Source organism: Dasypus novemcinctus, chromosome 8 (assembly GCF_030445035.2).
Source record: "Dasypus novemcinctus isolate mDasNov1 chromosome 8, mDasNov1.1.hap2, whole genome shotgun sequence".
NCBI lineage: Eukaryota > Metazoa > Chordata > Mammalia > Cingulata > Dasypodidae > Dasypus > Dasypus novemcinctus.
The window spans coordinates 94417688-94436000 of NC_080680.1; the positions used below are offsets into that span (position 1 = coordinate 94417688).

The 18313-nt window shown below is 35.2% G+C and overlaps 2 protein-coding genes across 10 annotated transcripts in view; both read right to left on the reverse strand.

The window, feature by feature from the left end:
- The window catches only part of RABGAP1 (RAB GTPase activating protein 1), a 206333-nt gene that overhangs the window by 71070 nt on the left and 116950 nt on the right, over positions 1 to 18313 (reverse strand). The window lies entirely within an intron of this gene.
- Positions 9771 to 10969, reverse strand: GPR21 (G protein-coupled receptor 21). The gene has a single exon (XM_058302424.2). The coding sequence runs from the start codon at positions 10899 to 10901 to the stop codon at positions 9852 to 9854; it is 1050 nt and encodes a 349-aa protein (XP_058158407.1). The 5' UTR covers positions 10902 to 10969; the 3' UTR covers positions 9771 to 9851.

Consider the following 18313-nt stretch of genomic DNA (forward strand, 5'->3'; position numbering starts at 1 on the left):
GTAATGTTGGTATCATTTCATTTAAAGATGAGGATCCTTCTGAAATTTAGACAGATTAAGATTACCTAATAAATTGCCAAAACTAGGATGTAAACTTTTAACTTTCAGTGCTCTAGTGGCTACAACACGTCCTCAACACAATCCATGATGTTAACATAACCTAAGTCAGAATGGTTTCTATTCCTACTACTATCACACCATGAAAGAGAGGAAATTTTAAAATCAAAGACCTTTAAATGAGATTCTGTTCCCAAGGGGGCATGAGACACAGATCCACATATGGCATTTAACTTTTCGGGAGAGGGAGGGGAGGTAATGGTGTACCTATAATAAATGACTTTGGAAATGGAGGTTTCCTCAGTATATATGGAAGACATTCCAGAAATATATCATGCTGTCTTCAATACAGTAGCTTTTGTTTTCGTCTCAAAATGTTATCTTACTAATTCAGTTCAGTGCAATTCAACAAGTATTTAATGAAAGCAAACAGACAAAGAATTTAAAACTTTACTTTGAAAAGACAGTTAATTTTGCATTTTCCTTTTTTAACAAGCCAATAAATCTCTCATTAAATCAGGGGTTCTTAACCTTTTTTGTTCCATGGGCCCCTTACTAAGTCCACACTATACTGTGTATTATTTAATAATAAATATATCACACCTACATTGACACGTTCCCACAAGAATGATGTTTTGTTTTTTGAATTTCAATTCAAGCTTTTGGAACCCTTGTTAAGAACTCCTGCATTAAATGCTTACAATCATGATAATTTAACATAAAGATGTCTTTTACCTTGCCTTTCTCATGTCATATGTTGTTTGACAATTGTACGTCATTTTAATAGGGTCTTCTGTCTGTTAATACTTTGGGTTCCTTTTGTCCTGTCCAGCTGGATACTTTGTGTCCAATCTGATTCAAGGTGTGTGTGTGTGTGTGTGTGTATGGAGGGTTTAGGGGAGGTGGCAGTGGAAATATCAGACTATCAAATTACTACTCAACCCCGAGTGCCTAGACCATCTCACATACTGTCTTCTAAGGAAATCCATCTAAGTCCTCCTCCTTACCTATGAACAATACACAGCACTCTGCGTTTTTATCATGATCTCATAATATCAGTTCATGTATCACAGATACTTGCATACCAGGACACACACTCATTTTATCTATCTATCTATCTATCTATCTATCTATCTATCTATCTATCCATCCATCCATCTACACATACATTTATTATCCTATATTCTTTCCCATAATGTCAAAGAAGATGCTTTCCAGTACCTGCTATCTTCTTGGTAAAAACTCAAATTTAAAAATCTGAAAAGATTCAAACAGATACCTGTGTGTATAATGCCATAGTAGATTAGGAATCAAAAGGTCTTATAGTCCTAAAACTCAGTTTCCATAATTGTAAGACAGAGATATCAACTTTGCCTATCCTCCTAGGAGGATGTAACAAGATAATGAACAGGAAATTGTTCCATAAAGGGCCACAGATAATATAGTGCTATTATGCCTTCATTCTTCTACTTCAGTAATATTTTTTCCATCAATGCTTCCTATACCTTATACAGTTGTAAAGGTCAAAGAATTTAAGGCTTTTAGTGAAAAATAGCAGATCCCTTCCTCTTCCTACTCTGCTCCCTACTCCTCAGAGACAACCATTTCCATCTCTTTTTTAACTGTTTCTTTTGGAGATTTTATTGTATTTCTGAACAAAATGCTTAAACAGCTATTTTCTTGTTTCATGTTTTTTTTAATTTTCACTTTTAGATGTTATCTTCCAGCTTTCTAATATGGAAGATGATACTATTGGTCTGGTTAGATACCACATACACACACATACATACATACACACACACTTACCCTTATGTTCATCCTGTCAGTATAGTTTTGTTGAAATTTTGATTAAATAACACTGTTTGTAATGGAGTCAAAGTGTATGAATCATTAGGTTTTTTCCTTTAATTTTCTCATTTAAGCCCCCTGAAATTACTGCTTTTTAGTTTTGCTTGGTTTTCCAGGTATCTATCCCTAGAAATCTGACAGAACTATAAAATTCCTCTCAATATGGTGAAAATCTCAATTATTTTTTCTTAGATACATACTTCCTAGTGCCCTCCTTCTTCCTGTTTCAACTTGAACTAGTTGCTCTCTAGGGCTGCCACAAGTCTCTTCAATAGGACTTTCCTTCCCCAACACTATGGGAATTCTCTCCACCTCTCACCTGTATTGGTGTCCTTGTTTTCTGGGTTCTGTATTTTCCTCTTTCTTGGTTTCATCCCTCATTCTGGGTAAGCATATCTTCCAGTAACTTCCTGAGAAAGTATGTAAGGCAAGTAAATGCTGTGAGACCTTACAATGATAATTTGACTGGGCATAAAATTCTAAATTGGAAATCATTTTTCCTCAAAATCTTGAAGTTATTCCCCATTATCGTCTTGCTTCAATGTAACAAAGTCCAGTGCTATTCAGATCCCTATACTTCGCATATGTTTCTACTCTCCCACCTCTACCCCAGCCCATTAAGCTTTTAAGATTCTTCTTTATCTCCAGTGATCTGAAATTTTATGATGATTTATCATGATGTGAGTCCTTCTTTTTCACTGAGCTGGCCTCTTCATTATGGAAACTTACATATCCTTCATTTCTGGAAAATTTTCTTGTGATATTTGAGAATTTCCTCTCTTTTTGTCTATTCTGTTTCTGGAAATCCTCTTAGTTAGATACTGGGCTGCCTTGATTCAGTCTCTAATTTCTTTGCTTTTCCTATACTATTTTCCATCTCCTTCTCTTTCACTATCTAGAACACTTCAACTTATTTTCCAATTCTTCTGATTCTTATAAATCTTTTACTATATTTTAAATCTCAAGAGCTCTGTTTGGTTCTTTTAATGTTCCTTTCTTAGAGCATCCTGTTCTCCTTTAACACATACAAAACTTTCTCTGAGAATACTAGTTACAGCTGATTTTTTTCTTGGAAGTTTTCTTCTGTGACTTGTATTATTTTTGTTTCCTCTGATTTCCTATTTGTTTTGAACTCTGTTATTTTCTGTGAGAAGATTTTCTCAAAAGTCCAATGATCTCTGGCTGGCTGTTAGTACTAAAAAAGAGGCAGTAATAAAACTAACAAGAAGTCCTGTATGCATGAGTGGGACTTGCTGACTCATGGTTATCATCATAAGATGATCAAAACAGGAAACATGGCTGCTTTGTCTGGGAACCCTCAATGTCAGTCCTCAGGACTATATTACTCTTATCTCCTGATTAAAGGATTGAAGGTTGGCTAAGTGCATTCTGGGAGCAAAATGGGATAAGGGGACTGATTATTTAATATTCAGACTTTCTCTTGACACTCATATTTTTAACAAGGCACCTTAATCTCATCCTAAGCTATGCATGGTATCCAGAATATCTATGGTTCAATCTCTTCAAAAGGTAAATATCCCAAAAAAGAAAATAAAGAATTAAAAAAATGACAAGAAAAACAAACAAACAAAGGGTAAATATCCCATCTTTGGCTAGGATAGTGAAAACCCAGTTGCCTGCTTGAGCCCTATTGGGATGGGGATAAGAGTGAGGTGAAGTGGAGGAGTGGGAGGTGATGGTGTCTAAATGTGCCTTATATAAACTTTCTATCAATTCTGCTGTTTCAGCCTCGTCCTATTCCCTGCTTTTAAAGGCATCTTGGGACTCCAATTCTCAAGTATTTCCAAGGTTCCACATGCAGATCAGCTTGCTTCTTTTGCTATCTCCCTCTCCCACCCTCTATCCCTCGTTGACTTTAGGATTAACCTTTGTCCATGCTGCTCCATCAGTTACCACTTATCCACTGGGGTCCTATTTTCCAAAATTTTGTTGGGATCATTAATCTGCAATCATCTCTGCCCCAATTCTCTTTGTCCATATGGATTATACTTCCGCTATTTTCTTTTAGAGAAGTTAGCAGAATTAAACATGCATATTCAATCTACTTTATTTAAAAGCAAGTATGCCCTGTATTTTTCACATCTAGGAGATAGTTTAAATATTGGTAAAGAACACAGGCTTTAGAATCAAGGAACTGGATTTAAATCCTAACACCATCACTTACTAACAGTTTAACCTTGGAAAAGTTTTTTAACTTCTTTAAGCCTAAATTCCTCATCTGAAAAATAGGGATAATAAAAATAGACTGCTGCAAAAATTAAACAAGGTAAGAACATAGGCTGTGGAGTCAGAAAGACCTAGGTTTGAACACCAGTTATTCCACTTTTTAGCTATGTGACTCTGGGATTTCTAAACCTCAATATCCTGCGGTCCTTTTCCATCTCATATGCCCCTTCCCACTCCCTCTGCTACACATGATCTGACATTTTATCTGTTTAATGTCAGAGCTAATTATCTGACTGATACTGTTCATTTTAATAGGTATTTTCATATCTTGCTTTTCCAGCTAGGCAGTGTGTAGGTACTAAATGCAAAAACCAAGCTGAGTTGTTCCCCCAACCTTTAGGAATAAAGGAATAAGACTGCCTTTGAGTATCAAATCATGAAATCACTACCTTTTATGATAAAAGATAAATGCAAAAATATATACCACCACCTAAAAGAAAAAGAATGTGTTGCAAGTTTGTAAGGCTATTAAGACTTTCAAAAAATTTGACTAAAAGACAAGTAACAAAAGAAGTTAATTTAATTAAAGAATGTCAATTAGACAACTTTTATTATGACCCCAATGACAAAGCTTTCCCATTTGTGGAAGTAGGGTATCAGGTTTAGTCTGCACCAGTTAATATTCATGTTACAGAACCATATTTTGAGATTCCATCCTCACTACTCATCCCTCAGAATATGATTTGGCTTCCCATAAAGATCTACCAGTAGGAAAGCATTGCTCACTATTGACAGCATCTATTTCTTATTTTAAATTTAATAAAATGATATTATGATTATATATATTGGCACTATTTGACTTCACCCCAGAACACAGACACACTCATGCCAAATGCCTCACCAGTAGGTCTTGTAAATTCTTTCAGGTAAAGATACCTTATGAAGCTTCCTAGAAGACAAATATTCATAGATTTTTTTTTTTTTCCATTTGAAACATCTGAAGACTATAAGATCCTCCAAGAAAGGGATTATACGATACTTTCTCCTATCTCTCCCTGAGGTCAGCTCTACTGCCTTGTACACAAAAGAGCTTGTTGGAGCAGTGTTTCTTGTTGACTGCTTCTTAAACTTTCCCTAGAAGCACTGCCTTGCATAAAACAATTTTCTATATCCTATAGCAGTATCATTTGAAACACCTCCCTCTGAGTACTTGATTTCTGAAATAATTGTTAGGAAAAAAATGAAAAGAGCTGGAAAACTGATAAAGACTAAAAAGGAGAGAAAGCAATATCACAGAGTTAGAATCAGCTTCTTTCAGCAAAGCTTTCCATAGCTCCTCTTTCTTGTGACAGTTTTTACAGCCTCCATTATCTGGATTCAGATGAAGCTACATATTTGGTATCCACACTGTGGCAATTTGAAAACATTAAGTGATGCTCCTTGGGCCACGACTACAGGGTTTCCAAGAGTAAAGTTACCTTGCATATAGAACATTCATACTCCCAAAATCTGGTCTTTTGGTACTAAAACATAATTTCATGCATTATTCACCATCTGGAATGGCCTACACCAAATGGAACACTGTGGAGCTGTGGAACACTTTTGAGCATCAAATCCTTATGTAGCCTCTCACAGAAGGAAAGAGTGACTAAAGTCATAATTAGCAAGCGTTATTTATTAAGTCTGTAAAATTTACTAAAACTTCTATTCTGAGCCTAGTCCTATATTAAGATTTTAGAGATAATCACCCCTTGCCTTCAGAGAGTTTGCAGACAAGTAAAGCAAGTAAATGAAAGCAGTTTTATACTGAATTTTAAGCTAATATCTTATTAGAATGGTGAGGATTTATCTTGCTTCTCTTCTCAAGTTTGGGTTTACTAAGTAACATGAAGCAGGATCTATCAATGAACTTCAATGATCTTAATATGTGAGAGCACCACATCACTACATATTGCTTCCTTACATGTAAAAAAGCATGGCAGATATAAATAACAGTAATCATTTTTATTTGCACAGCTCTTTACAAAGTACTTTCAAATCCATTACCTAATTCAATTCTCAAAGTAACCCTAGAAGGTAGGAAGGAATCACTAACTCCTTTAAGAAAAAAAATTGTTTAGAAAAAGGACATGACCTAAATTAAAAACTAGTTAAGTAGTAACAGAAACCCAGATTTGATTCTTAGTTCAAAGTTTATTTTTATCATGTTGCCCTTTTGTTACCCAAATTTTGAAGAAAAGCCATATAATTCACTTACAGCCATAATACATTTCTAGAATATTCTCAGTGTCTACAAAATATGTTAATAATATGTACATTCAATATAAATACATAGTTTTCCTTCAGCCTAAAATGGAAAAATGAGGTGAAAATCAACACGGAAAGTGATTTATGGAGATGGGAAAAAAAATCTCACGATTTTCTATCCTTAAACTTCCCCAGATCTGTTCACAATAATAAATTCTGGATTGTCAAAAACTTAGTTCACAAATCTCTTCTGATACAAAAACTCATTATCAGTGAAAAGAAGACATTTCCTACAAAGTCATTGTGCAGACTTTCAATCAAACCTGAAAAGCTGAGGAAATCCTCAGAGAAACTACTCCGCTATCTGGGAGTTTGTATCCCTGCCGCTTCATTTTCAAGTTCAAAGAGGTGGGACAATGTATTCATTCTACAAAAATTCAACTTTTTCCAATCCTTAAAACACTGAAATCATTATTCAAGTAAAAAAAATAGTCTTTATAAAAGACTCAAAAAGAATTTAACCAGTAACAAAGCTTAAAGGAAACCTTTCTCCAAATGAAATTTTAGCTAAGAGTCAACAAGGCCCATGACAAAGTCAAATATTCATTCCGGTGTACGACAGTTCTTTCACCAAAGTGGAACACTTATCCTTTCCCCTTGAAGAGGAAAAATACATCTTCATTGAAATCATTATATAAAAAAACCACAATTAACAAATACAATTGGTATAATCTTATTTCAAAGTTAATATGCAATAATTTCAATACAATCACCAAAAGCTTGTCTCCTCTGATATCAGTCACATACCATATAAAGTTAAATGAGATGTCTTGCCAAAGCCCAAGGTAACAGTCTGAAAAAAAAACATTTTTTCCTCATTCTGAACTAATCAGAATGGTATTTAAAGCCAAACATCATCAAACTGTACATTAAATATTCCAGAAAGAAAAGTAAACACAAACTTTCAAAATACAGCACAACAAAACTGCTCCTAGCCACTGGAAATTGCATGACTGTATCCAGGCATCCCCTCCCTGCCACCCTCACCACCTATTGTAATATAAACACCAAAATAAAAATTAAAAGGCAGTACAGACAGTGAATGTGAGAATACTAGAACCTTAGAAGAAACCTTAGTGCTTATATATATAAAGAAAAGGAAGGCAAGATAAACTGGGAAGACACCTGTTATCCAGTAAAAGTATCAGTTGCAGGGAGCAGCGTATCCTTATTTTTAACATTACTGTATCTAAATATTCAGTTTCTACTTTAGTTTTAGGTTGAGATGTTCATATAGATTCCAATGTGGGGCGGAAAAAAAAGGCTCTAGTAACATCTGAATTTGGTTCTAGGAAAAGAATACAGAAAATCTACAAATGAAAGCACTTATTAAAATGAATTGTCTTCTTTCTAGTCATTAAAAGATCACCTCAATTGGCCATTAACAGAAAATTACACAGACATTTTGTTTTTTTCATTCTTACAAGATGGAACCTATTAGAGGAAAACATTAGGAGGGTTTAGCCCCCAAAGAAAGTAAAATCTTCTGACTTAACATCAATTTTCTATAAAAATTAAAAGTCTTTAGGATTTCTGTATTTCTTGAGCTAAAAATTCACAACAAAACTGAAAATCTGAACAGGATTATCTAACATATATGGGAAAAAAAGGTAAGGTTTGTTTTTACATCCTTACTACTTAAAAGGAAAAGCATTCAATTATTTTTCAGAATCCAGCAGAAAAGGTTTCCACTTAAAATAGCAATTTAACAAAGCCATTTCTAAAGTAACTTGTAATTTCAGTATGAGTTCTAAATTTTGAAAGTTTAGAATCAAATATTCTAAAACTAAACAAAAAGAAAAAGCAAGCAAACTTGCAAACTTTTGAGAAAGAACTCCAAACGTGAGGTTTAGATGTTTATATATTTACTCATTTAAAAATGAAAAAGTTTACAAAGTATACATTTGGGTTTAAAACCAAATTCATGTCTAAAATCTAAAATCCTAAAAATGTTGTCCTTTATTAAAAAAAAGAAACGGGTGTGGGTCATGATGGAAAACCAAAAGCATATCTATTTTATAAATATCTATTCCCTTTCCTGGATTCAAAATCGACTTTAACCCACGTCCCTTGGGTTTCTTCCGTCTTCTAGCTCAATGAACACCACTTTCACAATCAGACTATGACATCTAGCCAGAGGCAGAGATCAAATAAGTCCCCTGAAGATTTTCAAAACATTTAAACCAGTAGAGAAGTGGAAAGAATAACTTACACGCCTAGAGCTGCTGGGAAGAAAAATAAACCACAGCTCAAAAGATAAGCACTTTTAAGAACAAAAAACACCACCACTACATATAAACACATATCACTCTCAATTAGTAATAATTCTATAGAATAACAATAAATCCTATTGGTTTTGCTAATATTCTAGCTTTAAAAAAAAAAAACTGCTCCTAAGAAAAGAACAGAAATAGATTAATAAAAGAGACTTAAATTAGCCAGAATATGGTTAATCCCCTTTTCAAATATGAAAATGTTTTTCAAAAAGAACTAGCTGCTACTATAATAATGTATTTAACCACAAAGTAAACACCTCAAATTAACCCCCTTCTATTTAAAAAAAAAAAAAATTATTTAAATGCATTGGCATATTTTCTGACTCAGCTGCTATGACACCCAACCCCCTGATGTTCTAATAATTCAAATGTCTTTGGATAGAAAGAATAAAAGACTTTTTTCACCAATATAAAAATGGCAGCCATTACACCATTACATTTAAATCATTTTTCAGCTCATTCAAACATTTTGCTATTAAAAAAAAACTCCAACTCAAACATTCTCAATACACACATGCACACAGGCATAGGCACAAATATTACAACACAATCACTTCTATGCACACATTTCTTTAAGATCTCTGTGAAACGGCGCAAAAAGTAGTTCAGTTTTTCATAAATTATATCATCTGCTTGCACTTTTGCGTCATGGTTCACTGCAAAATTCGAAAATTAATGTTTGAGTGTTTGTATTATTCACTCTATTAAGAATTGAAACTTCAAGTGCAGATATACTTAGGCATTTATATTTTAAGTCCTGTTAAACTGATCACCGTTTATTAATACGTTAAAAGAAACGAATTGCACATGAAGTCCAAACAGCTTAAAACCCAGAAAAGCAAAAAGAAAATGATGACTTCTTAAACGCTGAAGCTTTTCACAACTAGGTTCAGTCATGCCAGTAAGAAAGGGGTGATAGCTATGGCTTTATTCATTTTAAATCTGAGAAATGGAGTCACTTCCACAACATTTCAAAAACTGGAACCAAGGGCAAGTTATATTCATGGTCCTGATTCTTCTGGTTTTAAAGCAGTTTAGAAAATCATTTCTACAAACTTAGAAGGTACCTTGAATAGATCATTTATTTTTTATTGCTCAAATAATTTTATCCTAGATTTCTTAGTGAACTAGAAATTCAAAGAGATTTATACATAGTAACGCAATCTCTAAGTCACTTCAGACATGGCATCCATTTGGGGGGTCTTTACTCCTAACTGTGTAAGGGTCCTTGGCTGTGGTCTGACTCGCACAAGAAGTACATATGGCCCCTGAGACGTGCTTTAGTCCCCTTTGGAAGACACTATTGGAGAGACTATAAATGACACAGTTGCAGAAACTGTTACTAATAGCAAACCAGGTGGTCAAGAAGGATGCGAAGTGGTTGCTGTGGCCAGAGGAGCTCTCCAACAGGAAGTAGATGATATATGGTAACCAAAGGATGTAAAATACACTAGTGATTCGGAACAGGACCGTGGCATAGCATTTATCAGGAGAAGTTTGCATTTCCCTCGCCTCCCCATTTTGGCTGCTGAAGCGGGCTTGCCTTTTGCTGATTTCCTTTGTGTGCTGTTGGCATATGCGGAAGATGTTGAAATAGGTGAAGCACACAATGAGGGCTGCAGGGGCATATAACATCATCACGATGAACAGGGTGAAGTAGGGGTTAGTATGCCAGGACTCTGCACACCACTGAAACACATCTCCGTGATATCCAGGTTTGCCCCAGCGGAAAAAGGCAGGCAGGAAGACCACAATGGAGTACAGCCAAATCAGTAAGATACACAGGCGAAGTCTCCAGGGTGTAACCAGGGTATTATAGGTTAAAGGTCTAGTGATGGCAATATATCTATCGATGCTGATGCAGGCCAGAGAGGCCATAGAGACACTCTTCAGAACTGATACTACAAAACCAAATATCTGACAAGTCAGGGACTCCTCTATTGAAAGGGGATAGTGGAGGAGTGATAAAGAAGGGACCAGGCAGCTTATCCCAACCAAGAGGTCAGCATATGCCATAGTCTGGATAAAATAATTTGTAGTGTGGTTGTTCAATAAAGGTGCACAATGAAATACAAAAATCACAATTATGTTGCCAGAAATAATCAATACAGTTAGAAAGATAATAATCAGCACTTCCAAAAGGCAAAAATTGACACTTTCCAAAGAGCCAAATGACAAAAGGCAAAAAGGGCGGCTGCTCTGATTACCATCCAAGGTGGAGTTCATCTTGAGCTCAGGAATGATCTCTCACTTGATGCTGCTGCTTGGCTGCTGCCAGCAGTTCCAAGAAGCAGCTGCTGTCATTGCGGTCAGCTCTCTGTGTGTGTAATAATGTCAGAGGAGCCTTAGTCTCCAAGCTCCTGATGCTGGTGCTCTGGTGCATTCATTGCCTGCAGTGCAGTTCCCTTTTAAATCCTTCCTGGAATAGTGAGAGCCAAAAGCAGTTGTCTGGCCAGTTCCAGATGTGGCCATAGTGGCAGGTTCACCATACACATAGCACCAGGGGAGTAAGGCACTATCTGGGGAGAAAGTCTTTGCAGATCAAGTAAGGGTAGAGGGAAGGGGCAGAAGAGAAGGGAGAAAAATTAGAAGCTTCAGCAAGAGTTGTAACGAGTCTCCTCTGAACAGCTGACAGAAGAAAAGGAGAGAGCATTTTACATTTTGCATCCAACAACCTAATCAAAGAATCTGGCTAGGTCAAACTGGTATTACCATTCCCACCCCACCCAGTACTGCTATCCATGGCTACCCCCACCCCAGCAGCATCCCATGAAACTGGTCCTTACTCTGTGGAGGAGGCACAGTAACAAGTTTCAAGATCAACATAAAACAATCAATTGCAGTCTGAGCAATGTACCTCCATTTCCTTTCATTTGTGCCTTTTGAGGGAAGAAAAGGAGTCCACTTAAGTTTCTTTCTTCTCCCTCAATAGCTCAGAATATCTGAAAACATTTAAACATAATTACCACTAGGCAAGATAAACTATTTGCATCACTGATTTCAATGTACTATTTTGCCCCTATGAAATATTCCAACAGAATTTAACTGTCTAGCACAATTTCAGAGTGTTACCTGTAATTTTGAACTCTGCAATCCAAACAAAAGTCACAATACATCCTTAATAGAAAGCCTTGCACAGCAGGAATGTGCTTCAAACCCCGTTTACTGCAGAACTGAGACACAGAGGGAGGGGATAAAGGAGTAGGAGGGGGAAATAGGGAGAAGAGGGAGTTTGGGAAATGTGAGAAAAGGGGGAGGGGAAAGAAAACGCGTGTACGCACATACTGTGGCATCTTGAGCAGCCCGATTTCCAGACTGCACAGTGGAGAAATGATTCAATATCCCTGCAGTGCAGCATTTGAATTCCTTGTCTGCCTGGAATCCCCCTTTCCTTGTCTGCCTGGAATCCCCCTTTTAGGAGATGAGCAGAACTAAGACTACTAGCAAAGAGCTGGAGTGGTAACCAGAACATCAGCACCAGGAATTAGACAGAAACTCACTGCCAGAGGGATAATGGAGAGGGGAAAATCCTATTTCTTGTGGCATTTACCCAAGGAACAAAGCAATATTAAAGAATGAAAAGTATGATTAACAGTGCATTAGCAACTGAGGAGTAATTCAGCTGCACAAGAAATTCTAACTAGAAGGCTAAAAATTCAGCATTAACTCTCTTTCTCATGATCCACTGGCTATTGGCTAATATTAAGATGATCAAAATAACAAGCAAACTTTAAAATCAGTTTATAAAGAGAAAAAAAAATCCATTTTGAATATTACAAAAATAGCACACATCTAGAAGAGGAATTACATTGTTCCTGTTTTCAACGTTTTGAGATGTTTATTATTTCTAGTTTTGCTAAGAAGTAGTACACAAATGTGCAAATAAAGCATTTATTTTTGAACTCCCATTTATTGAATGCTTAATAAATACCGAGATAAAGGAACTGTTTTCTGATAGTTATCATATTCTAGTAAATGGAAAAAGCAATCACCAAAGTCAGGAGCCAAGGCTTTTTACACTAATTACTTCTGAATTTGGGTATATGACTTATTCTTTCTACATTTCAGGTTTCTCAAGTATAAAACTAGACACTTATACTGACAAAATCAGGTATTACAACGGCTGAACGTGAAATAACTAAAAATGTAATAAAATACAATAAAACTTTTAAAGCTATTACAACAGCATTAGAACAATAACAGTTCTTTTGATTTCATTTCTATTTTAGTAAAACCACTCTAGGTGCTATAAAATATTCATATAGAAAACAAAAAACAAGCTTACAGTCACAGTTGTCAAATCAGTGAAGAGTTAAATGTTTTATTTTGAATCAAAGAAAAACACTTTCTTTAGAAGAGAGAAACCATTAAGGACATGGGGGGAGGCAGTAAATTTATATCCTCATAAAAGTCTAGACACACATTTCCCCTTTAAAATAATGTCTGGGAGCAGGTATAGCTCAGTGGTTGAGCACGTGCTTCCCATTTATAAGGTCCCAGGTTCAATCCCCAGTAACTCCTAATAAATAAATAATAATATTGTCATGACATATTCTTTAAGGGTTTCTATATTTTTTGAACTTCTTAATTTCTATGTATCATTTTTAAAATCAGGTTTTTTAAAAAAAGCCAAACTAATGCTTAACACACCTCTTTTGTTAAAGTCAACAAGAAAATGTGGCCACAAGATGTCCTCACAGAGCTATATTGATATGGTTAGAACTGATGATTGCCAGGTCATGGGTTTTGGTTCCTTTTGTTCTTAATGTCATCACAGCAAAATTCCTTCAGACAGACCCTGGTACTCAACCCTAATACAAAATGGACCTTCATAACCCTATTTAAAAATTCTTAAAGAATTAAAAAAGGATGAACTATATGAAATTCCAATATTTAAGCATTTCTAACCTACAAAACAGGCAACTTTTACATGATTCAACCTAATACTAAAAGATTAAAATAAACCCTCAAATTTTTTAATGTAACATTGTGTGTGATCTACATCTCTTAAAAATAAATAAAATATATATTTATAAAAAGATTAAAATAACAACAAAATGACCGAACTAAAAAGAAAACAAGGCAGAAAGAAAAGGAAATATAAACAAAAGGAAAAGATTGTTCAAATTACTTTTATTCTTCTCCCAACCTATTCAAAAGGTTAACCACTCTAAGAAAGGAAGGCTCAACCTCAGTTCTTCAAATTCATATGGCTCACTTCTGGACATTATCCATCATTTATTATTTGGTGAAAATTAGCTTTCAGCACTGATGTCATTAACTAATAGATGATTTCAGTAGAGCTGATGTGGTTTCTATCAGTTTCATTCCAAAAATGACTTGAGGTACTTCAACTCATCTTTTTACTCTGCCCTCTCCTTTATCTCTCACATTCATTCATTCCTCAAGTACCAAGGATTTATCGCTGAAATTCCTCTCAGATAGAATCTCTTTATCCCCTTTGCCACTACTCGTTAGCAGTTTTCCCTGCAGTTAATCTTACTCCATTTTAATCCAAGTAACCAGAGTGATGGTTCTAAAGCTAATAATAATACAAATACTAACAATAACTAAGCAGTTATTTACATTTACTATGGGCTATAAACTGTACTGTTTCATGTATTATCTAAGTTAATTCTAACAACTCTATAAATATGGTACCATTATTATCTCATTTTACAGATTAGAAAACTGAAGTCTAGAGATAAATTGCCTAATGTCAATAGCTAAAATGAAGTAGAACTTAGATTTGAACCAAGACAATCCAAGTTCAGATGGATACTCTAAACCACTTTGCTACACTGCCTTCTAAACCTGCATATATGACTTGCCTGCTTAAAAATCTTCCATAGTCCAAAATTTTAAACACAGCTTATGAGGCTAAGATCCGGACCCTACCTACCTCTTTCGCCTTATCTCTTACATAGCTCCTTGTCACCCTTGGCCACACAGTTTTTCTACCAACTCTAACACAATCCCTGCCATGCTGTACTCCTCCTCATCCCAACAATTACCTTTCCTGGGTAATTTCTATGAGAGAGACCTTTTTGACCTCTTATATGAAAAGTCTCTCCTATCATTTGCAGCATAGCCAAAGTATATTTTCTCTTCTATAATATTCATATAACTTTACTGTAATTATTTAGTTGATTGCCTGTCTCCCCTACTATGCTGTAGATTCCCCCAAATCAAGGAACATGTCGTTTTTAAAAATTCATATCCATGAAGCCTAGGACAGAACAGGTTTTCAAAAGGTATTTTTGATTGAATATACAAACAAATGCATAATAAAATAGCGGATGATTTTGCTTTTAGATGTGAAGGTGTTTCAAGTAAAGTAACTGTAAAATTCACCGTAAAATAATAAAAATTCATTATTAGGTTTATACATATGACATTGCTGATTTGTAGGTCAAAAATGCTGCTACAGCAACAGCTTATGAGAGCAGGCAACATAGTCCTATTTTCTTACAGAACTAGAGAGCAAATTACTCAATTATAAAACAGTAGATCATGGCCCATTTTAGGGGCCAGGACTCAAACACACTATCTGATTTTCCAGAAATTTATAGCTTAAGTGAAGATGAACCATTTACTTCATCAACCTCATTTCAGAGAAGAGGAATGAATGATCCAAGTGCCAAACTTCATTTAGAAACCAGTCCTGAGGAACCTGTGGTCAAAGACCAAAAAGTCCAAAAAACAAAATATTTATTAATTGCTTGGTATGTAGAAATTCATTACATGAAATCAAGGGTGGTTCAATATCAAGAAGTCTATCAGGGGAGTGGTTGTTGCTCAAGTGGTTGAGCGCCTGCATCCCACATGGGAGGTCTGGCGTTCCGTTGCCCGTGCCTCCTAAAAACAAAAAAACAAACAACAAGCAAACAAATGAGAGAACCAATTCAGGGGAGCTGATGTGACTCAGTAGTTGAGCACTTCCCATATACCAGGTCCTGTGTTCAATCTCTAGGCCCTAGTACCCCCCCCAAAAAAAAAAGCAAAAAAACTTAGAAGTCCAACATACGGTGATAGATTACTAATTTACTCCAACAAATTAAAATAGAAAATCATATTTAACAAGTACTGAACAAATTCTTGGTAAAATGCAGTAGATAGTCTTACTAGAAATGAGAAGTCAGAGATATAAGAAAACCACTTAGATAAAATTGTCAAAACACTTTTCTAAAGACTAAAAACCTAAAACCATTCATATATAGGGGTGTTTATTAAAGCACTGTTCAGAAGCTAAAAACTGGAAATAATGTGAATGCCCACCAATAGAAAAATGGTTGAATAAAAGATTACATTATGTAAGTATATAATCACATATGCATCTACATAAAAATCTAGATGAGTAGATATGTGTATAAAGAAATTTTAATTTAAATACAAGGAATGACATTTATACTGATTGAACAGAACCAGCTTTGGAGTCATAGCACTTAGTTCAAATTTTGTCTCTACCGTTATTTACGTAAGTGATCGCGAGCAAATTACTAAGCTTCATGGCAGAGCCTCTATTTCTTCAACTCTAAAATGGAAATAATTACCACAAGAAATTTCTTAGGATTAAAAAGATAATGGATATAAAGTACTATAGCACAGCATCTGACACATATATGTCTCAAAAAAAGGACAAATACTATTATATTATTCTCCTCCTAAAGATAAAAATTCCGAAAATTTTGAATTTTAAAGAGGAAAGCAGAAAGAAAAAAGAGCATCTCTGAGCTAATTCTACTGCTTATAGAAATAAGATCCACCTTAAAAAATCTTACTGAAAGATCATTCGTCGGTGGATTCCCAAAAAGTACAAGGAAAAAGTCCTACATATGTCTCTACAAAGATAGGAGTTCACAATGAAAGCAAGATGATGATGAAGACATTCATCAGAATTGTTTGCCAAGTTAATTTCTTTTGGCCTTTCCTCTCTAAATCAAGTCACTCTTTACTGCTTTAAATTTAGTCTTAGATGAAGCTAAGCAAAAAAAATAAAATCTCTAAGGTAATATATGTAAAATTTAAGAGTAACTCATGTTCAGAATAAATGACTCCTAGAACTAGTAATATGTATAAATATGTAATTACTAGTGCCCACATGTTTAATATTCTGTATAAACCTAGTTATGCACAAGAATGTTCACAGCAGCTTTACTCCTAATAGTCAAAAACTGGAAACAATCCAAAAATCCATAACAGAAAGAAAAATAATGGTTTACTCATAAAACAGATTAGTACCAAAATAAATGAGTAAAAGGACTCAGACACAAACAAATACAGATGATATGATCAGATTAATAAGAAATTCAAGAATAGTAAAAAATAATCTATGGAGACAGAAAAATAGTGGTTACCTTGAGAGTAGAGGAGGGGGTGCTACAATCAGAAAGATGACTTTTTGAGGTGATGGATATATGTTCTTGCTCTTGGTGGTGGTCACAGAAATATATTTATATGTTAAATGTCATTGAGTTTTACACTTAAAAGTTGTGTATTTTAATCTATGTAAATTATACTTCACTCTAAACTAATTTTTTAAAAATGTGGTTTCTCCCTCAAAAAAAGTTTAAAAATGTCAGTTATTATTCTCATACAACCACAGCTATTATTTCCAGGAAGACAGAAAAGGAAAGAAAACTAATAACAACTAATATTGAATAACAAGACAGATTTTTTTAAGCACCAATATTACGATGGTTAAATAATTTGTATTTTCTAATAATCTGCCAGCAATCTCAACTAATCTTCATCCATAAAAAAACCTTTTGGGTGCTAGCGATATTCACAATAATAAAAGTGTAATGTGGGCGGCGGACTTGGCCCAGTGGTTAGGGCATCCGTCTACCACATGGGAGGTCCACGGTTCAAACCCCAGGCCTCGACACGTGTGGAGCTGGCCCACACGCAGTGCTGATGTGTGCAAGGAGTGCCGTGCCATACAGGGGTGTCCCCACGTAGGGGAGCCCCATGCGCAAGGAGTGTGCCCCGTAAGGAGCCGCCCAGCACGAGGGAGAGTGCAGCCTGCCCAGGAATGGCGCCACACACATGGAGAGCTGACACGACAAGATGACGCAACAAAAAGAAACACAGATTCCTGTGCCGCTGACAACAACAGAAGCGGACAAAGAAGAAGGCACAGTGAATGGACACAGAGAACAGACAACCGGGGTGGGGGAAAGGGGAGAGAAACAGATAAATAAATAATCTTTTAAAAAAAAGTATAATGTAAAATATGAAGCACATAATACCAGCATAACAAAAACATTCATCAAATATATCAGATTTTATTAATACTGGATCTTTTACACATCATATAATTATTGGCTTCCTATTCTATAAACAGTTGTTGATATTTTCATAGAACCAGAAACACAGAACCCAATCAAACATAGAGACTTTGTGTCTTTAAATGTATTTGAATAGCCATACCAAAAAATACTTGGTAAAATATAAAGCTCAAAACTCTTTAATCATTTTTGCCTAACAAAGAATTTTGCAAGAGGAACTAGAAGAATGGCATCACAACTGAGAATTATACTTACCAAATACGATTTGCCAACAGAAGAAAATAATCAACTAGGTGTTCCCTTGCTAGCTATACATGTTACATACTCTCATTCCTCTATGCTTCTGTC